This window comes from Capsicum annuum, chromosome 8 (genome assembly GCF_002878395.1).
Source record: "Capsicum annuum cultivar UCD-10X-F1 chromosome 8, UCD10Xv1.1, whole genome shotgun sequence".
Lineage (NCBI taxonomy): Eukaryota > Viridiplantae > Streptophyta > Magnoliopsida > Solanales > Solanaceae > Capsicum > Capsicum annuum.
In genome coordinates this window covers 53,131,806-53,145,796 of record NC_061118.1, presented here as the reverse complement: position 1 = coordinate 53,145,796, position 13,991 = coordinate 53,131,806, and the positions used below count along the sequence as shown (strand labels likewise).

General features: G+C 37.1%; 1 protein-coding gene across 5 annotated transcripts; it reads right to left on the bottom strand.

The window, feature by feature from the left end:
• Positions 1–1,224: 1,224 nt before the first annotated feature.
• Positions 1,225–13,587, bottom strand: LOC107839047 (peptidyl-prolyl cis-trans isomerase CYP95). 5 transcript variants are annotated; one of them, XM_016682387.2, is made up of 14 exons: positions 13,421–13,587; positions 11,206–11,325; positions 11,045–11,099; positions 10,049–10,137; positions 9,695–9,719; positions 8,018–8,056; positions 5,684–5,801; positions 5,444–5,571; positions 4,992–5,304; positions 4,680–4,789; positions 3,039–3,246; positions 2,052–2,948; positions 1,901–1,966; positions 1,225–1,823 (listed from the first exon to the last, which is right to left on the bottom strand). In XM_016682387.2, the coding sequence occupies exons 2-14, from the start codon at positions 11,278–11,280 to the stop codon at positions 1,523–1,525; spliced, it is 2,424 nt and encodes an 807-aa protein (XP_016537873.1). In that variant the 5' UTR covers positions 11,281–11,325; positions 13,421–13,587; the 3' UTR covers positions 1,225–1,522. The 5 variants fall into 5 exon arrangements, with proteins under 5 accessions (XP_016537873.1, XP_047251621.1, XP_047251622.1 ...); XM_047395665.1 differs by having other exon boundaries at positions 2,052–2,942; XM_047395666.1 differs by lacking the exons at positions 11,206–11,325; positions 13,421–13,587 and adding an exon at positions 7,712–7,793 and having other exon boundaries at positions 11,045–11,073.
• Between the last annotated feature and the right edge of the window lie 404 nt (positions 13,588–13,991).

The window sequence follows — 13,991 nt, the reverse complement described above, 5'->3', positions numbered from 1 at the left end:
GTTGTGAAAGATGGAAAATGGGGGGAGGATGGGTGGATGTGAAGATGAAAAATGGGGGGTGGGGGTAATTTTCTTAATTTAATTTTATATATATATAAAAAATATATATATATTATGTGGTGGTGTGGTTGATGGAAGGCGGGGGAGGAGTGGCAGCAGTTTTTAAATACGGGGGTGGGGGTGTTTGCAGGGGTTGTAGGGGAGAGGATGGGTGGTTGTGAAGAAGATGAAAAGTGAGAGGGTGAGGTAATTTTCTGAATTTAATTTTGTATATATTTAAAAATGTGTATATATATATATTTAAAAAATACTTTATTTACGTGGCACCGATGTGTTAACGAGTATGATGCACTCTCCCCATAAAAGTAGTATTATATATTAAGGGGTGAAACTAATTCACTTTAAAGATGTTAAGGGAGGCAAATAAATAAAAGGTTAATTTAAGTGCTAAAGTAAATTGACGAAACAAGTTTATGGGAGGGGGGTTTGATGTATTACCTCTTAATTTTAAAGTATGTTAGAGACTTGATTTTGTATGTGGATATAATAAAACTTAATAAATTAGCAACAGTTAGCTGAGTAGAAACTTATTATATATTCACTAAATGAAGTTGAAAATAGATTTGGGAATATCCAATTAAAGTCAACCATGTAGAAGGCGTTTGGCCATGAAAATTGTGGAAAATAGATTTGGGATATGGCCACCATGAGCGTTTGGCCATGAAAATTGTGGATACCTAAAAAAGAGAGATTTTATTTCAAAGTGAAAATGATATGTGAAAATTGAAGACTGCTAGACCATGAATACAAATTGAAGTGGCTTTTGAACATCTGCAAGTAATTTAGAGTGAAGAAAGTGCCTTTCTTCCATCCCACCCAACAGCAACTCCCCCAACCCAAAGTAGAGAGCAAAAGCCCTTCAGCTCAAAACAATTTACATTTTCAATTTTCATATATGAATTGCAAGGCAGTGCCATCAAGCTAAATGCAAGTTATAGCCAGCAAGCTGAAATGATTCTCCATAGAACTGTGAAGATATCATTCCCACATTAAAAACAGTAACACAAGATATTTCAAAATATATCAAAAAGAAAAAGATGCAAAGAAGCAGAATATCAATGGGCGCGGAAAGTTCTGCTGCTGCAAATTCAAGCCATGAAAGCTGTCAAGGACAACCAAAACCAACAAATAACCAGTTCAAAATAGTCATTTACTGACATGATAAAACCAAAACACCTCGGAAGAAATCCAAGATAACATAGCAAGACAATGCTCATCCAATACTTCGTAAGCGAAAAGTCTGAACATTACTACCAACAACAATTCTAATAGCCGGGCATAACAAATTATTCAAGGCATAAATCACATGCACACCAAACACACAAGTTAATAATATCCAACACGTCGTCCAGATTCCACTACATAGGAAAAGACTATCAATATAGCCAATCCATAATCGCAGAATGGTGAAAATCCAAATGAGTATGTCCAGAGCACTACTCAGCAACTACATGTACTCCATCTATCCCGAATCAGGAGATCCATCTCCATAGGAAACCAGACCTGTCTTACCAGGGGGACTAGCCGAGGATGATACCGACTTATCTCGGCTGGCTGGCTTTGGTGATCGTGAGCCCCGAGATGACTTAGACTCTGATCGGCTTCTGCTTCGAGAAGGTGATTTACGCCGTTCAGCTGATGGAGACCTGCGATATCTGTCCACAGGAGAACGATTTCGTATGGGACTTCGACTATAACGACGAGCACGGTAACGCACAGGACTAGGAGAGAGACTGCGGCTTCGGCTTCTTCTGCCTCTGTATCTGCATTTAGGCAGTTGCAGATTAGCATTCCTGACAGATAAATCTAACAAAAATAGCAGATAATAGAAATACCAGACCTGGGCGGTGTCCTTCCTCTGGGTGGACTCCTGTAACGCCTAGGTGATCTCCTGTATCTCGAATATCTTCCAAAAAAAAAAAGAGCCAATTAATAAGAGAAGATTTCTACTTTAGTTTGCTGTACAAATTGGAAAGGCTTGTGATGTTTACCTGTCACGTTCACTGTGACCGTAACGGTATGGCCTAACAGAGGACCGGTCAGGAGACCGACTCCTGTATCTACGAACGTAGGAATAACGCTCACTAAAGCCCCTTCCCCTCCTGATGCGCTTTGTAGATCCATCCACCGAAGCGCTTCTTGAAGAACTCCTCCCACGATCATAAGCTGGTGATCTTGCCCTACGACCTGCACTACCAGGACTCCTTGAATAGCTGCGTCGATTGTTTCTGCTAGGAGCCCTACCTGGACTTGGGCTTGGGCTTCGCCTAGAAGGAACCCTACCCGAACTTCTGCTTACACTCCGCCGAGAAGACTTAACAGGGCTTCGGCTAGAGCTCCTTCCAGACGGCCTAAGCCTCGAAGGAACCCTACCCGAACTTCTGCTTGCACTCCTCCGCGAAGACCTAACAGGACTTCTGCTTGTGCTCCTTCGAGAAGGCCTAACAGGGCTTCCACTTGAACTCCTATAAGATCTAACTGGTGTTCGACTTTTTGATTTCAATGATTTCCGTAATAAGGTTCTGGATGGACTTGGGGTGACTTCCATTCTAGGAGAAGCTGAGGGACTTCTGCTCCTTCGTCGTGAATGAGCTCTTACAGGAGGACTCACACTGACACTTCCTCCCCTCTTGCCTCTCACTGGGCTTCTACTAAAGCTTCTTGCAGGACTACCACTGCCACTCTTAACCACATTGCTCCTCCTCTGTGAGACGCGATGAAGACTTCCACTGCGACTTGGACTTCTGCTTACACTACGTCTGGATCTAACACTTGGGATCCTACTCACGCCGCGTTTTGGGCTAATGCTTTGACTTCTGCTTAAACTCCTCCGAGGACTAATGCTCATACTCCTACTCATGGTCCTTTTGGGACTTATGCTTCTGCTCCTGCTCAATGACTTCTAATAAAATTCTGATTCTGAAAGAATCTGTAAGCATAAAGAATAACTGAGTAGCAATGCGAAATGAAGAATAAACCTAGATTTGCCAGGGTGATCATCCACCACATCAGGCTGCCTATCAACAGTCTTATCAGATCTATTTTCCACTTTGATATTATTGCTTTGACGCGCTCCGTTTTCCTTGGGAAATTCTACCTCCTCTCCTTCAAAAATGTCAGCTGCCTCTTTCTTGTGATGAAGAGAAACTGCTTCCCCCTCCTCAAGTGAAGGAGAATGATTTCCTTCTGCCGAAATGTCCGTAAACCAGTTACCCAACAAGCAAGTTACACCATATAGATTTTCAAAGAACCAAGAAGGTTGCAACATGAAGTATAGATTAAATGTGACTTGCATAATGTAAATGTAAAAACTTCAGCGAACTCTAGATTTTCAATACATAATTCCATCAACTAGAAAGTGTGTACAAGAAAAACTTCTAGATAGAGATGAAGAATCAGAAGTAGTACCATCAAAGAAAGAACTGTAAGAAACCAGAAACAATATCATAGAACTCCAAGTTTCTTAGAAAAACTTAGAGCAAAGAGGATCAGTACTTAAGAGCAACAAGTGAAGGATAAGAAAGTACTCAGAAACAGAAAGAAAGTTGGAGAGCTCAAAAGATCAACTAATTTCATGAAAAATCACATAGCGATGCAATAGAATTTGCTGGTGAGTTGCAGGATCATTGGTGTATATAGAGAAAGCTCAAACAATAGTGTCGATCACTAAAGAGATTAACTGCAGACTGCTCCCCTCCTGATTTAAAATTGGTCACTTAATAGTACGCTTGGAACCTCGTCTGATGTGAAAGAAATTAAAACAATCCAACCGCCCACACCTAACACAGAATGTTGACTAGGAAATGATTAAATAGGACTGGTAAAAATACAATAATTCTGGGAGTAACATATTAAAAACACACCTAAACAATCCCCTTTTTTGAGTTTCAAACCTAAACGATGATCATTTTTAGTTTGAGAAACACCCCTAAACTGTCAATTAGTTTGAGAAACACACCTAAAAGCCGACTAGACCAAATATTTTCTTACAAACTCCTTAGGTGTGTCTAGCCATTAAAAATCAGTCTACATGACATATTTTTACTCTTTTTTGCCAGCACGTTATTTTCTTTCATTTATAAAATATTTTTAATTGATTTTTATTCATTTTGAGGTGTGTTTCTCAAACTAATGAGTCATAGTTTAGGTGTGTTTTTCACACCCTCAATAGTTTAGGCGTGAAACTCATAAAAAGATGATAGTTTATGTGAGTTTTTGACACTTCACTCTAATTCTAGAGGAATCATACAAAAAAAGCTTATTATTTGAGGGGTAACCTTAGACTTGATAAACCTAACAATCAGTAGGAGTTATTGTTCTTATTGTACAACTACACAGACTATTCTACAGTTAATTAACAACGTTTGCCACAATTCATGGCCTATTGCTGCAGTTATACTGGATGGAACCATCTTTTGAAAATGCAGAGAGATTCCAAAGCATGCCAGATTCAGGTTCTCGTCTTTTATGCCTCCCAAGTTGAGAGAGTTTCATGCATCCAAAAAGATAATTCTGATGCACACATACAGACAATGGAATCAACTCCTGAAACCAGAGATGATCCAGGAGCATGTCTATGTAACTGAGGGAATAGAGACCAGCAAGGTTCTTTGAAATACCTGTTTTCTTTTCCATACTTTGGTGCTTTCCTTTGGAAGCTCGTCTTACATCATCGTCCTCTGAACTACTATCACGTCCGCTCTCACTTTCTGAAAGACTGCCTGATGCCCTGGTAAAAGAATATTGGAAAGAGAAGAAGAAAAGAACTTCAGCCTCTTAAATTCACTCACATTTTTAAGAGATGGCACGAAATTATTATCTTCAGAGATAAAAGGAAATGTTCCAATTGTTAGCACCCATTACTGAACACATGGCATCTAAAACTGTACAGCTTAACATATGGAACAAAAGATAGAATACTGAAGAGCAACCTTTTTGATTTGCGTTTTGATTTCTTATCACGCCTTTTGCGCCTTTTCTCACGTCGCTTCTCCTTTCTTTTAGCACGTCTATGCCTGTCTCTTCGAGATCTCTTCCTCTTCCTCCGTCTATCATCACTTGATGAGCTAATTTCAGAATCAGAAGATACATCGGAGTCAGAATCACTTTCAGACTCAGAAGACTCAGTATCACTATCTGTAGAGCTGTCTGATTCTGATGTATAATATCTCCTCTTCTTTTTCCTACTCTCTTTGGAGGATTTTTTGTGCTTCCCATTTTTCAATTTATTTATCTTTCTCTTATCTGCACCAAGAAGAAGTAAAATCAAATGAAGCCTCATAACTTGCAGACACTTCAATTAACAAAAACTACAGGGAAAAACAACAGTAAAGCAGTGTTTCAAAGCAAACTTCCAAGAACAATGAAACTTCAGAAGTTTCACCATCAGGTAACTCGCCGCAATTGATTATCTTCACAGTTACATCAGGTTTTCCCTCTTCAATTCCCACATTCTCAATCTTCTTAAGAACTTCAAGGCCATCAATAAGTTTCCCAAAGACTACGCATTTCCTGTTTAAAAAAAGTTTATGCAGCAATCCTTAAAACAAGCTTTTAGCAGAATAGGAAATTACAATCGGCATTTATAAGAGGCACAATATTATTTTGATAGATCATAACAAACCTGTCAAGATGATGGTCAGCCTGAAAGGTGATAGAAAATATAGAACCACGTGCATCACGATCCGCAATTGCCATAGATAGTAGACCTTGGGAATCATGTTTTATCTTCGGAGACTCATCTGAAATATTAAATTAATTTCAATTGTTACATTGTCCGTAGTTTTTCTCTCAACCAATTGATTTAACAGAGAAGGGCCAAAAATATCCCTGGACTATAACTAAAGGACTAAATATACCTTTCATCCACCTATTTTGCTAAAGTACCCCTCTGATTACATTTTTGGCTCACTTATACTCTTTGGTTAACACTGAATTTAAGAAAGGTTATATAAAATCCAAGTGGCATTTTATTAATGGGCCAATTTTAAACTGATTAAATAAATACACTGACGCGATTTCTGACTTACCCGATCCAAGCTCTAACCAAAGCTTGATTTTTATTTACTCTTCAAATTTATTTTTCTTGAAAAAAATTGGCCTAACGGAGGTTGTTTTAAAAAAATCGTGAAAAACAGATCTACAGAAGTCGGATTCTGCCAAAAGGAAAAAAAAAAAAAAAATCGACCCGGAAGATCGCAAAAAATATTTTTTGATATTTTTTAACAATGCCAACCTCCAGTTCTAGATTTTTCAGCACCAAAAACCAGTAAAAGGCAAACAGACCTCCAGAGATCGATTTCATGAAAAGTATTATTTTATTATATTTATAACAAAATCAACCTCCAGAGGTCGGTTTCTTTAGCGCCAAAAGGGGGAAAATACAAACCAGCCTCCAAAGGCCTTTTTCAAATTGCAAAAATAGAGACCTCGAAAGGTTGATTTTATTCTTTTTATAATTTAATTTATTTTTTTTGATAATCGTGGTGTTCAGCCCAGCTTGCGCGCACCTCGACTAATTCCACGGGATACCTGTCACCTCTCACCAGCAACAGGTACTAGGTAACACTTTCCTCCAAGGCTAGGCTAGAATAGATGGGAAGAAATCACCTAGTGTTTGTCTCTATTGGGAATTGAACCTGAGACCTCACGGTGCTCAACCCAACTTCACTGAAACACTAGGACACATCCTTGGGTGCACCTTTTAAATAATTTAATTTACTGGTCAAATTAAAATTGGACCAATATAAAATGTCACGTGGATTTTAAATGAACTTTTTAAAAAAATTTCACTATATGAAGGGTATATGAAGGGTATATTTAGACGTTTTGTGATAGTTCAGGGGCAATTTTTGCCTTTTCTGCTGATTTAATTAGTTCAAGATATCACATCAAAGTGATAAATCCAGAATTGCAAATATTGCACCTCCAAAAGATGATGCTGGGACACATTTCATAAATACAATTGATAGATAACTAGTTGCATATAAGTGCAACTATATCATGAATTACAAGACTGACACCAACAAGATAATTTTAATGTATAAAGTATGCCCTCTCACTACCCATTATTTCCAGAAGTAATATAGTCTATACTACAATTTCTATTTCCAAAAGTAATATAGTCTATACTACAATTGCTTGTAAGGTTGTGTATGCAGAAATAGATAAAAAGGATCCACTACTGAATCTTTCCCAATGTTTTTTTCCTGTAAGAAGATTTACCTAGACCCAGCAAATAGTCGGGGTGTCGAATATACAGCAAACATAAGATGTCTATATACAGATAACACAAGTATTATTACCCATAAAATTACAAACTACAATGGAAGTTGCTAAGCTTAGCCAATCCACAGTTTTGCCCTCATGAAAGTTTTTCTAGGTAATGATAACTAATCAGAAATTCTACCATACAGCTGAGTACTGTTCTGATCTGATAACCAATTACCTCAGTTCTGCAGTAAAGTTATAATAGACTTCCCTGGGATTGTTCTGAACAAAATGAACCACACAGAACAATCAAAACAAGGCTTAAATCTCTAGGAAAGAAAACAAACTGCAATTTAAATTTCGAATTCTCAAACTACTATAAATAGAAAACCAAAAACAATATCGACAAAAGCACAGGCAACATAGCCTTCATGTCCCCTACCATTATCTGAGAGGAACAATGTCCAATACCAATGGATTGAAGCTCCCAAGCAGCATAGAATTAGATCAAAGTCAGCCCCAACCTTCACAGGCAATACAAAAGGAAACCCATTTTCTTTCAAGATAAATGATTTTTTGCTAAAAGGAATACACACACTGTTGTTTGTGTTTTGATTTACTATCCATAATATCTTAGTCCTCCCAAAAAAGTAGGGCATTCATTCAGTACATGAGACGATCATCAAACATGTCATAAGATAGGAGGCAAATGCCAAAATAAAGGTTGGAAAAATTAAAGAGGTCTCACCTGGAAACTTTCCCCCGTAGATGCTCTCCCCATAGTTCCCTGCAAAGAAGTAGGTACATTAACTCTGGAATTTTAACCAGAACGGAGAACCTGTTGCACTGTTCCCCCTTCACCCTTGCAAAGTTTGACTAAGTCAAGAGATTCTTACATTTTTAAATATCCAAATGAGGATCATTTTCAACTCAACAAAAGGTAACAGGATTTACAATTGGCAAATTCAATATGTAAAGCAACTCAAGCCTACCACTTATTCCAACAATTTGTTTTGGAGATTTTCCATTTGATGCTATTATTTTCTTGAGGCTCTAGACCATACAAATTCACTTTTAAATTCATCCCAAGTTTCCTCCACATTACCAAATGCTCATCCTCACAATTTAACAGAGAATGCCAGATACAAACTGCAGCCATTAATTTCTCAACTGAGAAACCATTCAAAGAAGGGTGAAACGTGTTCTACATCCGTTGGTCTACAACAATGACATAGCCATAACCATACTACAATATGTCATTTTACTAATATTTCAGTGTCTCAGGTTATACAACAGTAAGAAGCTTATATAATTCGTTTCCTTGGCTAATATCATACTTCTCCTAGGACATAGCAAAAAAGACAGCACACATAGATACTATCACCCACAACAAATTCTACTATCAACTGCGGAACATGATTCCTTCGTAACAGATAGTTTCTTGAAAGGAAGGCGGGGTTCAAATGTTTTGAGTCTAGGCTTTCCTACATCCAAGGATACATATTGGAAATTTTGTAAAGAACAACATAGTATGGAGGAGGCAAAGAGGGAAGACGAAGAAGCATGTCATTCTCCCAACTTACTAAGCTACAGATCTCAAACAGATGAGTGCATTGTACATGGAACAAGGCAACAACATCACATCAATAAATCAGTCAATTATGCCTCAATCCCAAACTAATTGGGGCTAATTACAAGAATTTCTGATTCACCCTGCTCTGTTCAGGTCATTTCATTTCAATGTAAATAATTTGTTTATCAAGGCAAATACGAATTAGAGATTCTCTAAAACTAAGATTCTCAAAATTTAGTACTTAAATTCACATGGACATGTGAGTTTCTGGACACACTAGACGTAAAGCAACAACACTCTTTAAGTTTTAATCCTAACTAGACAGTATATTCTATATAGATCCTTGCTTTTATTATTTGCTGTTCAGCAAAGTCTTTATTCACCCTGCAGTCAGATCTGATCATTTCTAATGGTATCTAGTCACATCTCAGCATGTTCATTTTGACACATCCATTGTATACTATTCATCTTTGGGACATATTCAGGTACCCAACACTCACTCACATAAATTGTAGGTATACAACCCTCCTATCAAACTTGTTCTGTAGCTGATCCCTTCTCCCGTAACACTCCTAGTATCCAACAATTCAAATTCTGTGTTATATTATCTATCTATTCCCAGAAAGACTAAGCCGAACCAAAACATACGCATTGTCTTTGTCTGCATGCAGGTACCTTAATTTTGCTGATCACATTTCACCTACAGTTTTTGTATTAGGGAAATAACATAAATGGCCAAAATTAAACCCAAAATTAGTACTAAATCATCAAACTAAGATTAGTCCAATAAACACTGCATTTTAATCAGCTGCATATACACAACTTAATGTAGTATGTTGATCAAAGGCATACCATCTTGTCTCAGCAAGTCACCAGCCTGAAATAGAGAAGGGAAAAAACAATTAGTTAACTCTCATAAAAGTACATGAACAACGAGCCTTATTATATACTGAAGCTCATTAATACAGAGGACAAACAACCCAGTTAGCACAACTTTAAAACTACATCACTAGAAATGCAGTTGTGACCATCAGCCCTGCAACCTACAGCATAAACAAGGATATCTGACTAAAGGGAAACACCACTTCTTAGCCATGCTCAACCACAAAGCTTAGAGCTGTGCAATGGAGCACTTATTTTTAAGGTAACAGTGCTATGGAGCACATTCAAACTACTTGTCAACATACCCAGAACCTACAAACACACCTGAGCCACAGATCCCTTGACAATGTGATGGAAAAAGGTTCCTTTGTAATGCAATGGTTTTCCTGACTTGGAGCTGACTCCTTTCTCCCCTGAAGAATAACAATTTCTTCATATATCAGTTGAGGATACCACAACACTTAACATGGAGATGGAAAAAGCATCCAAGAAACGGAAGAAGACAAAGATCAGTTCCCACTATATGCTAGACATGTCACCAAATAACAACATAAGGAACTAATGACCCAGGCACCTTGGACCACCAGCAACCAGCAAATATCCCAGCAAAGGAACTTGTTACAGTGGCGACCTGAACCACTTCTCTATGAAAAGAATTCTTAGAAAATAAGTTACAGTGGGCTGACAAACTTCCATGAAGAAAGTGAACATAGGGGATTTTATTTACCTGTCACCTGTACTACCAGTAACTCTTTATCAATGAACTTGTTGCTGGTCAGTGTACATTTCTTTTGCCGTGCAGTTGCTAGTTAGCTTACAAAATATTTAGCAATAAGTTCATTATCAATCCTCTTTTTGTCTTTTCCATAAAAGTATTGTACCTATCCTTCTTGTCATGGGTAGTTACTCTAACATGGGCAAGGGCATCTGATAAGAAAGTGTTTTAGCACAATTACGAGAAAATTCAGAGACAGCAAGAAAGTTAAAACAGATTTTCACTATGTTATTTTGATGGGTATGTAACAATTTGGCACCAAAAAAGAAGTACAAACTTTGGATCTTTCAAAAGGAGAGAACTAAGAATTACTCAAAGTGGGTCCCCATTTCAACACTATTTAAGTTTCCACATTTGGGACGACAATTTTGCAGCACTAAGCCCCAAAGTCATGTTATGGAACCACAATAAGTTCTGAATGCAAGTTGAAAGTATGTTAAAGGGAAGAATTCAGTGGAATAAGTGCCAGGCAAAAGTGTCACAGAATAGAATATAACTAGAAACCCAATATGAAAAACTAAGAGCAGTACTCATATATTTGTCACCTGTACAAAGAGCACGAAAGTTTTCGGCAGTTTTTGGAGCAACATCACTGAAAAGCTGCAAATAAGAGAATTCAAGGGGAGTCAACTGTAAGAATCTTGTTATGTGATCTCAAATACATATATTCAGGGATAACAAAGCCAGCTAGTGGATAGCTTAGTACCTCAAAAACCATTCTTTCAACTGGGTCCCCATCGATAGAAACATCAAGGAACACCTGTGGTTTCTTCTTACTCATGTTTCTGGAACTTGTTGCTTCACAACCTCAGTCTGGCAGGTATATCTTCAAATAAGAAAGAGGGGAGTAAGAGGATGAACTATAAAGAGGGTTGCAATGATACTTTTAGCTATGAAAGGAAAGTCATGTCCAAGAAGGAGGTTGTATAGCTGGTGCAAACTGGCTCACTTTGGAATTGACTACACTGCGTTCTATTCAAACAAAATTCACTTTACTTAGACCCAAACAAAAACTAAAAGGAACAAAGAAGGCAGCCGGCTGTTAGAATATCTTGTGAAACTAACATCAGTTTTACTTCACCAAATAACAACAAACTAAAGATAAATATCCAGTAACATATGACTAATTCAACGAAACATGCATCCTCTACCAAAAGATATGCTTGAAGTTATTCACAACACACAATGATCAAAAAATGGTTGGTCAAAAGGTGCCAGGCCAAAAAAAGGCCAACATAATATTTACAAAGATATAGAATAGCATAGAGAGCCAACCATGAAAAATTAAACTCATACAAATCTTTATTGATAAACCAATCATTACCTTTAAAGAAGTAAAGACACCAACACCAACACCACCAACACCAACACACACACACACACACAGAGAAAAAAAAAGAGAACTGCATTAACGTAACAAATCTTGACTAAACCCCACAATTAAAGACACTGCATAACTGCACGCTCTAAAGGTTATACTCAGCTTAATTCACGTTTATCTAACAATACATAGTAAACTCAAAAGTAAAACTTAGTACGCAGCACCAACTGCACAAGGAGACAGAGGAAAGCGAGCCACTTGGACCCAATACTATTTAATTTAATCTTGGTAACACTGAATTCACCCAGAGAAGCTTAGAAAGAGTGCAAAGCCCAAGAGAAGACCACATAAAACGGATTCACTTCAAAAGACTAGAAACCATCTTACTTGTGGTACATGACACTGATTCGGGTACATTTATTTACGCATCTACAAAAGACAGAACTGAAAAAGCCAGCCAGTGTTTGTGCTTGATAAGGATGTGTTAGTCGAAATAGATGAGGAACTCCCTCAACCACTTTCTAATTGATGAAAAAAACAAGTTGCTTGGACTCGAGCGCAGGTGTTGATATGGCTGTGAACCTAAAGGTCAGATCATGATCTCAAATTTAAGTTTCAAGATACGGCTCCACGTATGGATACGAGTGCAGGGATTTGGTTAAATATAATTCAAATATCTAAAAGATAAAGAGTTATAAAACCTAAATTATGAGATATTCTGTGGAAAAATTGAGGAGAAAAATTGACCAAGAGGAGAATCCTCGAAGGAGATAAAAGGAAAAAAGAGTGACATAGAAATTTCTATAAACAAGGTATACCATTTACTTCAATTTCACCTTAGCTTTCGTTTAGATTACAGAAATCATTGACTCTGTTCGTAATCTCTCCATTAATTTGGGTCAAAGTACCCAAAAATTGGTAGATGACACGGATTACACCCATGTCGGAGACAGGGGTGAGTCACCGAAAGTAGAGAGTCCGAGCAACTCAGATAAAAACTACACTTATTTTTTCAACTCAAACAAACATGTTTACAAAAATAAAAACTCAAAAACAAGAAGAAGAAAAAAACAGATCGTAACAATCCCTAAAACTATTTCAAACATTTTAGCTAGTTATTTATTTACAATTTTAACGACTTGCAAACAGAAACCACAACATGGCATAAAATTCCAAACAAGGGAACATCAAAACAAATGAAGAGTTCAGCAACACCAGCGATATAACAACTTTAGGCAAACAAAACAACTCAATGACCTCGACATTGTCAAAACCCTACCCAGTATCTAAAACCCTACTCTTTGGTTTTTGATAACCGTGGTGTTCGGGCCAGCCTCAACTAATTCCACAAGATGCCTGCCACCTCCCACCACAGGTACCTAAAACCCTACTCTTCACTTAATTTCACCTAACACCAGCCAAAATTAGCTAAGAAAACAATCAATTAGATACCGCACTTCGAAAAAACCTATATGCAACAACAAATTCATAGTTAAATATACCAAAAACATACTTCATCTTCACTAGTGAAAAAGAAGAAAAAAAACGATGAGAAAAAGCGATATAAGCTGAAAAATGAGCAGAAGAGAAGGACGGTTACCTGAGAATTGGGCATAAAAAATAGAGCAAAAAGCTTTGAGTGAGCAGTTAAGGAGGAGAGCGGCGATAAAGCCACGAAGCTTTTAGGGTTTTCTCTCTCACTCTCTAGATTTATCTTCACCAAATTCTCTACTTATGAACATTTATTATAAATTCTATTGGAAAAATACTTTAGTTTTAGTTTGGAAGATACGACAATTTCTAATAATTCTATCGAAGGGGGTGGGGGTAGGGGTGGGGGTTGTGGAATTGTCAATATGTCATCAATTTGTGAAGTCGGAGTGCTCTTCTATTCTTTTTTTTTTTTTTACTAGAACTATAATAGGAAATAAATTGATTATCAAGGATCGTTTGATTTGAAGACATGTTATGTTGAAATTAGTAATATTAAAATTAATTATATTAAAATTAAATAAGTTAAATTAGTTATTATAATATTATGATTGTTCGATTTAGTGTATTAATAATAATATATATATTACATAGTTTTTATGAAATTCATATGAAAATTAATAGGATATATGAAGTTATATACCATTTTAGGATTGCAGTTGGTATTGAAAAAATGAAAT